Source organism: Penaeus chinensis, chromosome 34, assembly GCF_019202785.1.
Source record: "Penaeus chinensis breed Huanghai No. 1 chromosome 34, ASM1920278v2, whole genome shotgun sequence".
NCBI lineage: Eukaryota > Metazoa > Arthropoda > Malacostraca > Decapoda > Penaeidae > Penaeus > Penaeus chinensis.
In genome coordinates, this window is record NC_061852.1 from 28,803,035 (window position 1) to 28,815,534 (window position 12,500).

At 46.0% G+C, this 12,500-nt stretch overlaps 1 protein-coding gene across 3 annotated transcripts in view; it reads left to right on the plus strand.

Annotated features, from left to right (window-relative positions):
- LOC125043811 (multiple epidermal growth factor-like domains protein 6) overlaps window positions 1-12,500 on the plus strand; it is a 178,577-nt gene that overhangs the window by 154,158 nt on the left and 11,919 nt on the right. For all 3 annotated transcript variants that reach the window (XM_047640119.1, XM_047640121.1, XM_047640120.1), the window contains 11 exons: window positions 181-303; window positions 1,487-1,609; window positions 3,182-3,269; window positions 5,918-6,195; window positions 7,924-8,060; window positions 8,240-8,363; window positions 8,815-8,934; window positions 10,277-10,453; window positions 11,526-11,689; window positions 11,843-11,945; window positions 12,190-12,392. In XM_047640119.1, coding sequence (XP_047496075.1) covers window positions 181-303; window positions 1,487-1,609; window positions 3,182-3,269; window positions 5,918-6,195; window positions 7,924-8,060; window positions 8,240-8,363; window positions 8,815-8,934; window positions 10,277-10,453; window positions 11,526-11,689; window positions 11,843-11,945; window positions 12,190-12,392 — 1,640 coding nt within the window. The remainder of the gene's footprint in view (window positions 1-180; window positions 304-1,486; window positions 1,610-3,181; window positions 3,270-5,917; window positions 6,196-7,923; window positions 8,061-8,239; window positions 8,364-8,814; window positions 8,935-10,276; window positions 10,454-11,525; window positions 11,690-11,842; window positions 11,946-12,189; window positions 12,393-12,500) is intronic.

Consider the following 12,500-nt stretch of genomic DNA (forward strand, 5'->3'; position numbering starts at 1 on the left):
ATTATCCTCATCTTCATCACCATCGCCATCATCATCATCTAGGACACTTAGGCTATAGAAAACGTATACGGTAACGAAAAAACTGTTCATCCCTATCAAATTAACCAAAAGGGTTTTAATTACAATCATTAACCACCTCGAACTCACCCCCCCCCCCCCCCCCTCCGTCTCCCCCGCCAGACCGCGACGAGTGCCTGGTCGACAACGGCGGCTGCGACCACCTCTGCAAGAACACGCTGGGCTCCTTCATGTGCTGCTGCTCGCCCGGGTTCAAGCTGCTGCAGGACAAGCGCTCCTGCCAAGGTACGTTTTGGACGGCGTGCGACAGCGTTTGCGATAGCATGAACATCATTCACAGAAGAAGTAGAAAAGCCGGAACAACAACAACAGCAACTACAGCCACAACAACACTATAACAACAACAACCACAGCCACAACTACATTTAGAACAGCAGCAACCACAACAACAACACAATAACAACAACAGCAACAGCGCCCACAGTCACAACAGCATCCACAACAGACAACATCAACACACCTTCATGCACATCAGTATATACTTACCGATAGGATATTTATATATACTTCCAAAAACATGCTTATCTATACGCATGTGTACATCACTAACCACAGTTTAAAGATAAACCCGCTGGATCACACTCTTTTAGTTAAGAGCAAAATAGAATCTTAATCTTGTCCTTATTCGGAGGCAATCAGTATTCGACCTTTGACCTCACTTCACGTCAGTATTGTTGAGTCTGATAAGCAGTCGTCTTGTTGAAACTTAAAACGAAAGAGAGAATATTAGGAAGAAAAATAAAAAGTTTTATGTCTCCGTCGTGTCTCAGCGGCGGAGATCGAGGGAAAGGCAGCTGACAATTAAATAGATTTAATGTCATTTTCGAGCATGTTTTTGGCAGTACATTACCGACTGGCCAGAGAGTGATGTGTGCAAGAAAGCAAGAATAGCTTTTCCTTTTGACGTTTTGCAATTTGCAACACGCATCAGTTATTGCTCTGCGTAAAGAAATAATGTTTGTGTGTGCAGAGAGCGAGGAGGTAAAGCGTGAAATTCGCTGGGTCTTATTTTGAAGTGCACTTAAAGGAAAGGTTAATTTCTAGGAAAACAGCCGCTGTATAAAATATTAGTGTAAACACAAACATGGTGTGCGTGCTTTTGTAGACACACACACACACACACACACACACACACACACACACACACACACACACACACACACACACACACACACACACACTTTTATATGCACGTATTAATTTATATATATATATGTGCAACTCTGAATGTATATTTGGTATATCTACACACGCACACACACACACACTTTTATGTGCACGTATGAATTTATATATATGTGCAACTCTGAATGTATATTTGGTATCTCTACACTTACGTAATATACACCCAGAGCGAGCATTCCCTCCCTGCTCGCCACCTGAACCTCTACCCCTTCCCTTCCAACAGACATTAACGAGTGCGAGTTCCACAACGGCGGCTGCTCGCACCGCTGCGTCAACAACCCCGGCTCATACGAGTGCCGCTGCGAGCAGGGCCAGAGACTGCTGCCCGACGGAAGAACGTGCCTGGGTAAGCGACTCGGTGCCTGCGCTGGCGGCCTAAGGATTTATGTTCTCTAGATCGTGATTTTCTTTTTTGATAAGGCTAGCGTAGAGGGAGTGAAGGAAATAGTATGGGAAGTAAAGTGAGATAGATGAATGGCTAGATAAATATAGAGATGGATAGATTAGTGATAGATATATAGATAATCACACAGACAGATAGACAGGTAGACAGACCGACAGATAGACATTAAGACAGACAGACAGATTGGGAGATAAGTTGTTATATCAAACATTTGGACAGAGATAGACAAACAGGCAGACAAATGCAGACTGATAAAGGCCTAAATAATCCAATTAAAATAGATAGACAGCTAGACAAACAGATAGAGGGACAGACACACAAATAAACAAAGATAAAGAGGCATTGACAGACAAATAAAGACACAAATGGCTAGATAGACAGGTAGAAAAGGAGATAAAAAGAGAGGAAAAGAGAGAGAAAGAGAGGAAAAGAAAGAAAGAGAGAGAAAGAGAGAGAAAGAGAGAAAAAGAGAGAGAAAGAGTGAAAAAGAGAGAGAAAGAGAGAGAAAGAGGGAGAAAGAGAGAGAAAGAGAGAGACAGAAAGAGAAAGAGGGAGAAAGAGAGATAAAGAGAGAGAGAGAGAGAGAGAGAGAGAGAGAGAGAGAGAGAGAGAGAGAGAGAGAGAGAGAGAAGAGAGAGAAAGAGAGAAAGAGAGAGAAAGAGTGAGAAAGAGAGACAAAAGAGAGAGAAAGAGAGAGAGAAAGATAGAAAAAGAAAGAGAAAGAGAGAGAAAGAGCGAGAAAGAGAGACAAAAGAGAGAGAAAGAGAGAGAAAGAGAGAAAAAGAAAGAGAAAGAGAGAGAAAGAGCGAGAAAGAGAGAGAAAGAGAGAGCAAGAGAGAGAAAAAAAGAGAAAGAGAGAGAAAGAGAGAGAGAGAAAGAAAGAGAAAGAGAGAGAAAGAGAGAGAGAGATAAAGAGAGAGAAAGAGAGAGAGAGAAAGAAAGAGAAAGAGAGAGAAAGAGAGAGAGAGAGAAAGAGAGAGAAAAGGAGAGAAAGAGAGAGAAAGAACGAGAAAGAGAGACAAAAGAGGGAGAAAGAGAGAGAAAGAGAGACAAAGAGAGAGAAAGAGAGACAAAATAGAGAGAAAAAGAGAGAAAGAAAGAGAAAGGGAGAAAAAGAAAGAGAAAGAGACAGAAAGAGACAGAAAGAGAGAAAAAGAGAGAGAAAGAAAGATAAAGAGAGAGAAAGAGAGAAAAAGAGAGAAAGAGAGAAAAAGAGAGACAAAAGAGAGAGAAAGAGAGAGATAGAGAGAAAAGGGACAAAAAAAAAGAAAAAGAGACAGAAAGAGAGAAAAAGAGAGAGAAAGAAAGATAAAGAGAGAGAAAGAGAGAAAAAGAGAGAAAGAGAGAAAAAGAGAGACAAAAGAGAGAGAAAGAGAGAGATAGAGAGAAAAGGGACAAAAGAGAGAGAAAGAGAGAGAAAAAGAGAGACAAAAGAGAGAGAAAGAGAGAGAAAGAGAGAGAAAGAGAGAGAAAGAGAGAGGAATCCCGCCCGCCCTTACCTCACTCCTCCTCCAGACACCGGCGGATGCAACGTGGACAACGGCCGCTGTGACCACTACTGCGACGACTCCTCCGGCCGAGTCGTCTGCTCCTGCCGGCGAGGGTGAGTCCCCCCCCCCCCTTTTCGTTGGTTGTGTAGGCCGAGGTAATATGATTTTTTTTAATTGATGTGATCGGACAAGTGAAAGGAGAAGGTAGACAATAATATGTTACAGGAATTGTGGTGCTAACGATGATTATTATCAATATCATTAGCGTAATCACTCTTGGAATCAGTATTATGATTATGGTCGTGATAACGATAATGATAAATCAATAAAATGATAATGATGATAATGATCCTGCTAATATTTTTTCTACAACAATGACAACGATAAAAAAAAACGAAAATAACAACGAAAACAAATAAATTCGTAACATTGTCTCTTAAATTGATTTTGAACTGAGGCCTATGGAAACCAGTATTAGTTTCAAAGCTTAATTTCCATCATTATAAATAAAGCCACGCATATATCAATGGCAAGAAAAAAACAAAGACCTTACAAAAAAAAAAAAAAAAACAGCCCTTCCCGTCTTCAGCATCCTTCTCCTTTTCCTTCTTCTCTGCCTTTATCTTGGGTGGAGTCGGTCTGCAGCCTCCTTTTCCCACCGGCCGAACACTCCGCACCGCCCGATTTAATCCACGCGTTATCCAGGGCGGAATCCCCGGTGCAAATCCAAACTGTTGATGGCCCGATGCCCGCGATAGCGCCCGTAGTCCCGCGAGTGTAATTGCAGCCTGTTGCCTCGGCGAGAGCGTCCGAGATTTTACGAGACTGCGCGAGAGTAACCCCTGTCGTCTCCTTGGCGCTACTCTTTCGTCACCCTCGACAGGGTAATGGCAGGGCGCGGAGGAGATGTATGGCGAGGCGAGGGAGATGAAGCGAGAGGCGATGCCATGTCGGTCTGGAAATGATTACTCGTGACGATGTCCAGAGGCTCTTATTGGCCCATTTCTCCCTTCCTCTCCTCCTTTCCCCCTTTCTCCGTTTCTTCTTTTACTCTTCTTCTCTTTCCCCCTTCTTTCCTTTCCCCTTTTCCTCTCTTCCTTCCTCTCCACGTTCTCCCTCCTCTTCCTTCCCCCCTCCACCTTCCCCTCATTCTTCATTTCCTCTTCCCCTTTTCCCTCCTCCTTCTCCTCCTTCCCTCATCCCCTTCCTCCTCTCTCCTTCCTCCCCTTCTCGCTTAGATGTCCAGCCACACCTCTCGTGCTGTCAACATGTAGCCCCGCCCCTCGGTGTGAGACACGCCCCATTCCCCGTCCACTTTCTTTGTCCTTCCCGCCCACCTCAGCGTTTCTTCTAAGCCTCATTTCTTACGCCGATAAAGTCTTCCAGTAGATGTTGAGGAGAGGGGATCGGGGATAAGTGATTTATATCATAACAAAGGGGCTAACACGCACTCACACACACACACACACACACACACACACACACACACACACACACACACACACACACACACACACACGCATATATATACATATGTGCGTATGCATGCTTGCACGCGTGTGTGTGTATTGGCAGATATTCGTTTTCCTTCTGCCTTCCTCACAAGCCCGTGTTCTGTCGCCGAAAGGCAGGAAGCGTTATGGCGGTTCCAAACGGCGTGTTTATGGGGCTCATTGCATCCTACGCTCTTTTTGTCTTCCGGGTGTAGCCTTTTCTGTCTCTGTGTGGGTAGATATTTATTTATTTTTCTGTCTGTCAGTATCTATGGGTCACTGTAAGGAGCCCAGTGCAGTTTATCAATGTAGGGCGTTTTGTAATTCGCTTATCAGTTTATCATTCCGGATTTATTTCCTTTCACTTGCCGACGTGTGTTTAGCGTAAGTTTGAGAAAGCCTTCTTGAGACTATTTTTTAGAATGTGGATACTGCCATACGGACCTAAATCGTGAGAAGGAAAGGTGTCTGGAGAGAGATCTAGCCTCGTGGTGCTGGCGCCGGGGTATCCGTGCGCCAGAGATAAGGCTGCCTTTAAATGTCGAGAACCAGCGGAGGTAAATCATTCTCGCTGTCCGCATTGCGCTGTATGGGTCGACGCTCCTCCCCCTCCCGCTGTCTTGTTCTTCTTCTTTTTTAGACATTTGTTATCAGGGCGTGAGGCGGCAGATAACCCCTTGTGGCGGCAGGTAATAAAAGCATCCCGTGATCAGGAGTGTCGGCTGACACGCCCAGGATGTCGATATGGGCGGCGAGAGGGCCGTCGGAGATGTGGGTCCTCGCTGATTCCCAACCCCGCGTCCTCGAACGCCTGGGGGCACTACTTAGGGTCTGTGGACTACAGCGTAAAATGCGTGATTCTTATAAATAAGGCTACTTGAGGCTTTTTGAGACCCTTTATTTAACTTGTTACCCGTGTTGTTTGGTGTTTGATCTCGAGGATTACCCTCTAAACTGAACGTAGCGGAACTTGAGGATATGTCCGGGGAAAATTGTGTCACTTACAGGGAAAGCATTGATAATACGTAGAGCCAGTGTCATCGACTTTATCCATGATGAAAAACTCTCGGCTCTTCAGTGGTAACTGCCTGGTAATATATATATATATATATATATATATATATATATATATTTTTTTTTTTTTTTTTTTACAGAGCACATTAATTCCTATTCGAACATAATTATACTACCATTTTTAAAAGTTAAATGTCGAATCTTTACACCAGTTTCCCCTGCACATGCACCTGAATGCAAACTCTCCTTCCCAGATACCGCCTGGGTCGCGACAGCCGGCGCTGCGAGGCGGTGGACCCCTGTCTGGTCGACAACGGGGGATGTCAGCACAGGTGCGAAGCCATGGACAGGCGGCCGCAGTGCACCTGTCCTGAAGGCCTGAAGCTGGCCGACGACCAGCGCACCTGCATCGACGTCGATGAGTGTCAAATGCCAGGCATCTGTAGTCAGCAGTGTCGCAACACCTGGGGCTCCTACACGTGCTTATGCAACACCGGCTATCAACTAGGAACCGACCACAAATCTTGCTACAGTAAGTGAATGTCGCTGTCACATTACCTTTTTTAAACAACTTAAAGCGTATAAGAGGCATCGCTACAACACTTATATCCTCGCTAAAGTGCAGTCATTAATCACGCTACTGTATAAGTACCGAGGACATCCCCTACAAGAAAGGGTCCCTCCCTCAGCTCGTAATCACAGGCAGAACTTACATGCTTCCCATATTTCAACCTCCATCACTCTCTCTCTCGCTTTCTTCTTGCGCTGCGTGTGCATTTTGCAAAAATAGCACCGCAAAGACTCTTTTGTTCCTACTACAGGTCCGCTCACAAAACCTGGCGAGTTTGGTCTGCCGGAGAAACACGTAATTGTACTAGTGACAGGAACAGAATGTCTGTCAACGTCCTTTTTTTTTCTTGAGGGAAAATGCAGTTTGCACGAAGTATGTACTCCATTTAGTTTCCCGTAAAAGATGTTTTGCTCTTAACGGTATAGGAATTCTACTAAATACTATATTTGCGATTATTGTAAGCACCGACCGCTATTGTTAATAACGACAGTAATACTAAAAGTAATAAGAACAATGATTATGACAATAAAATGATAGTTATCATGAAAACTACAATAACGATCATCAACATTATCACTATCATCAAGTGCTATCAATACTATCACCATTAATATTGTTCTGCATTTAAGTTGAATGGATCACACACCTAATATAACTATTATTTTTTAGAATTCGCAAGACTCCACGCTAACTAGAGAACCACAACAATGACAACAATAACAATAACAAAGAAACAAAGACAGTGAGAACGGAACAAAGAAAAGCTTATCATTTCGGTGTAATTTAAGAGCGCCTTTTATCATTCTGGTCAATTGCATGCAACATATGATTTATTAATGCCCACTGCTACACGTAATCTTACTTTGGCGCTACGCTTATTTGGGTATGAGTTGGTCTGAATAAGTATCTAAGGGGCGAATGGGAAAGATAGAGAGAGAGAGAGAGAGAGAGAGAGAGAGAGAGAGAGAGAGAGAGAGAGAGAGAGATAGATAGATAGATAGATAGATAGAGATAGATAGATAGATAGATAGATAGATAGATAGATAGATAGAGAGAGAGAGAGAGAGAGAGAGAGAGAGAGAGAGAGAGAGAGGAGAAATGGAGGATATATATATGTACACACACACACACACACACACACACACACACACACACACACACACACACATACACACACACACATATATATATATATAGAGAGAGAGAGGGAGAGAGAGAGGAGAAATGGAGGAAAGAGAAAGGAGTGAAGTAGATAGAGGGAGGGAAGAGGGTGGAGAAAGAGAGGGATAAAAGAGAAAGATAAGATGAGTAAAGAGCGAGGGAGAGGAAGAAGAAATAGACAAAGAGAGATAAATAGGCAGATAGGCAAACAGACAGACAGATAGGCAGACTGACATACATACATACATGCAGACTGACAAATAGACACAGAGAGAGTGAGAGAGAGAGAGAGAGAGAGAGAGAGAGAGAGAGAGAGAGAGAGAGAGAGAGAGAGAGAGAGAGAGAGAGAGAGGGAGAGAGAGAGAGACTAATGGGCAGGACAGACGCATCTTAGGAAACGAGGCCAATCAACCTGGCCCGAGTACATTTCCGAACCTCTGCCATCCACCTCGCCTCTTGCCCCCCCCCCCCCCCCCCCCCCTACCTCCAGCGGCTGCCTCAATCGAAGTCCTTTTCCCTCTCCCGCAGTGATCGACATGGAGGTCATTAATTCGTGTCTCGAGAACAACGGCGGCTGCGAGCACATGTGCCGGCACGCTGCAGGAGGCGCCGAGTGCAGCTGCCACGCCGGCTACCTGTTGCAGCCGGATCTCAGGTCGTGTCAGGTGAGGAAGAGGGCGCGTCCCCGACATGTGAAAGAGTGGATGTATCGTCATATTCATCTCCTTTTGAGGCCTTTTGTCAGGCTAAATTGACTGGATCTTCCCGTGGCTTAAGATCATCATCATATTTTGAGGACGTCTGCCAAAGGGAAATCGAGTAATATGTGTTTCCTCTCCCGCAGGACAACAACGAGTGCGAGACAGGGAGCCACCGGTGCCAGCAGGAGTGCGTCAATACGGCGGGAGGCTACGTGTGCGCTTGCCGCCAGGGCTTCACGCTCAGCGCCGACGGATTCTCGTGCGAAGGTTCGTGGGGGAGGGAGGCCGTTCTATGTACACACACACACACACACACACACACACACACACACACACACACACACACACACACACACACACACACACACCCACACACACACACACACACACACACACACACACACACACCACACCCACACACACACACACACACACACACACACACACCCACACACACACACGCACACACACACACACACACACACACACACACACACACACACACACACACACACACCCACACACACACACGCACACACACACACACACACACACACACACACACACACACACACACACACACACACACACACACACACACGCACACACACACACACACACACACACACACACACACACACACACATAGGTAATGAGAAAAAAAAAAATAGATTGCGTTACTCTCCTATTACCTGCCACGCCTGTTCTCCTCCCCCAGATGTGAACGAATGCGCGCAGGAGAACGGCGGCTGCGAACACGAGTGCAGAAATTCCCAGGGATCCTTCGCGTGCTCCTGCAGGCCCGGCTACCTCCTGGTCGACCTGACGCACTGTGACAGTAAGTGGGGCGCATTCTCGCTCGCTTTCGGCCGTCGCGGCCTCACTCTCTCGCTCCGCTTAGCTGTCCTGGCCGCGGGTATCAGTCTCTGTCTTTGCTTGTCTGTCGCTGTCTCTGTCTCTTTCTCTTTGTATGCCTGTTTGTTTATCTGTCTTTTCCTCTGTCTGTCTCTCTCTCTCTTTCTTTCTTTCTTCCTCTCTCTCTCTCCCTCTCCCTCTCCCTCTCCCTCTCCCTCTCCCCCTCCCTCTCCCCCCTCCCTCTCTCTCTCTCTCTCTCTCTCTCTCTCTCTCTCTCTCTCTCTCTCTCTCTCTCTCTCTCTCTCTCTCTCTCTCTCTCTCTCTCTCTCCCTCCTCCTTTATCCCCGCTCCCCTCCTATCCCCCTTCCTCCATCCTTTCTTTCATTTTTTCCCCCATTCATTTCAACTAACGACGGTTGTAAACCCCAAGAGACACGCACAATGTTAAATGGCAGCACCACACCCTCTGTTGCCAACGTTGATAGCACCTTTTAGTGGAAATCACCGTAATATCTTCATGTCACGTCCGATAAACATCTAAAACAGCCATTTTTAAAAGGTTATCGTCACCGAGCAAGCTTAATGGCTGTGAGGATAATTGGCTCACTGGGAATGCTTTATCAGGCGTCGAATTCTTTATGTGTTTCTCTTGTCAGGTTGTTGTTTCGTGAAGACTATTACTTGAGTTTACTTCTTTTTTTTTCAGCCTGTCTTTTAACGGAATGGAAAACGTTTTCTTTGGGTGTAGTTCAAGGAGTATTTTTCCATTAGCTAGATGTACTTTTTTATTCCTTTCGCTGAATTTCTGTCTGAGATGGAATATAGTAATTTGCTTTAGAAATGTTATGATAGCTCTACAGGAGACAAGAACTAGATGCCGTGATTAAATCAACGTGTTCACATTTTATATAATTTGCGCACATTATGCAACATGTTACGTAGTTTACACACAGCACACATACACAGACATAACTTATGCTCTACATGTATCCTTGTATCAACAACTTTCTGCACCTACTTCGTTCTGCCACGTAGATGAATTTTTAAGAAAACAAGCGAATTGCAATATCACAGCAATTCAATATCTTTCTAAACAAGACATTTCTAGTATTTCTAACCAAGATAGAGAGAGAGAGAGAGAGAGAGAGAGAGAGAGAGAGAGAGAGAGAGAGAGAGAGAGAGAGAGAGAGAGAGAGAGAGAGAGAGAGAGAGAGAAATATATATATATAGAGAGAGAGAAAGAAAGAGAAAGAGATTATAACACAAAACCAAAACAAAAACAACCACACACTCAATTCCATCCCTCCTCTTTGTCCGAATCCCAGTGATCGACTACGACTACGGCGACGACTACAGTTCCCACAGCTCGCGCGGGGACATGGACCTCCAGCCGGGCTCCGACGACGACGCCACGGTGCTGGAGGAGGCCACGTCGCACACGCACGAGGCTCTCAACGTCGTCACGTACGCGGAGCAGGCCAGGATCACGACCATACACACGCGTGAGTGAACGAGGGGGAAAGGGAGGGAGGGAGGGAGGGAGGGAGGGAGGGAGGGGGGGGGGAGGGAGGGAGGAGGGAGGGAGGGAGGGAGGGAGGGAGGGAGGGAGGGAGGGAGGGAGAGGGTGGAAGAAGGTGGAAGGGGGAGGAGGTGGAAAGGGAGGGAGGAAGGGAGGGAGTGGGGAGGGGGGAGGAAGGGAGGGGGTGGAAGAAGGTGGAAGAGGGAGGTGGTGGAAAGGGAGGGATGGAGAGAGTGGGGAGGGGGACGGAAGGGAGAGGGAAGAGGTGGAAAAGGAGGGACTGGTGGGAGGAAGAAGAAGGGGTGGAGAGAGGGTGCCTTAGGAGGAAGAGGGAGGGGGGGAGGGAGGAAGAGAGACGAGGGGAAAGGGAGGAAGAAGGAGGAGGGGAGAGGGAGGAGCTGTAGAAGGAAGAGGGAAGAAGGGAAGTCCGATATGTCACATATAAGCAAATATATGACTAAGAATAATAATTCCACGTTAAAATGTAATTGATAATACGTTTTCAGCATTGATTTTGAATGTTGTCAAGTAGAGATGGAGGGAGTGTGAAAGTAAGTGGGAGAAAGAAATGGATAGAAAGAAGTGGAGACAGACAAAAAGAGAAAGAGAAAGAATAGGAAAAAAAAAAGGAATTATGAAGAGGGAAATATATAAAAAGATAAAAAAACAAGGTAGAAAGAAATATAGATAGATAGATAGATAGATAGATAGATAAATATATAGATATACAGGTAGATAGAAAGATAGCTAATAGAAAAATAGATAGATAGATAGATAGATAGCCAGATAGACAGACAGACAGATAGACTGAAAGATGGCAAGAAATCTTGACGGATATATATATATATATATATATATATATATATATATATATATATATATATTGATAAATAAATGAGAGAGAGAGAGAGAGAGAGAGAGAGAGAGAGAGAGAGAGAGAGAGAGAGAGAGAGAGAGAGAGAGAGAGAGAGAGAGAGAGAGAGAGAGAAGAGAGAGAGAGCGAGCGAGCGAGATAACCACATGGCAATGAGCTCCCTCTCTCCTCGCCCCATAAGGATGCGTCCCAGGATACTTCGGGCCGAACTGCACGTTAACTTGCCGCGACTGTCCCGGGGAATGTGACAAGGAGGGCGAAGGATGCCTCTGCGAGCCTGGCAGGACAGGGCCGACCTGCAGTGCCCCTTGTCCCGAGGGCTTCTACGGTGCAGGCTGTAACGAGGTAAGCGAAAACGAAATACGTCTTGCGTGAGTTTTAGAATATGTGGCATGAAATTCTTAGAAGTAGTATGATAATTTTGTGATTTTAATTGATTGCAGAATCGGTAAGAAAGGTCTTTAAGATCACTGTGGTATCACAAGCATTCCTTTGCAGGTGTGCAGGTGTGAGAACGGAGGCACTTGTGATTCTGTGAGCGGCAAATGCACTTGTCCCCCAGGCGTGTCTGGGGAATTCTGCGAGGATGGCTGCCCGGCTGGTAAGGGCCACATGCGCACATCGTGTATTTGATGTGTATTTACTTTTATACTTATTCATTAGCCAATTTATTTATGTAATTCAATATCTATTGCATATGTATGGAAATTAATAATAATCAGAAGGGACGAATCAGGGTCTAGCCAGAGAACACCTCATTTGTGATGATGAGACAAACCTAACCGACAGCAAACGGAACACGATTGATCACCCACTGCCTCCTCCACCCCCCCCCCCCTCCACAGGCTATTACGGCGAGACCTGCGAGCGGCGGTGCCCCATGATGTGCCCCTCGATGCGCTGCAACCGCGTGTTCGGCTTCTGCGAGTGCGACCCGGGGCGCTTCGGGCCTAAGTGCAACATGCCGTGCCCGGCCATGACCTGGGGTGCCAACTGCCGCCACCAGTGCCAGTGCAACGACCAGAGCACTTCTCGCTGCCACCCTGAGGTACATATTTTGTCTAGAGTATGGGCTGTTCGAGATATCTGGGACAGACACAAGTACCATGAATTCCTTCCATCTTTTGCCCCGCGCTCGGTGATTCACGCTCATGAT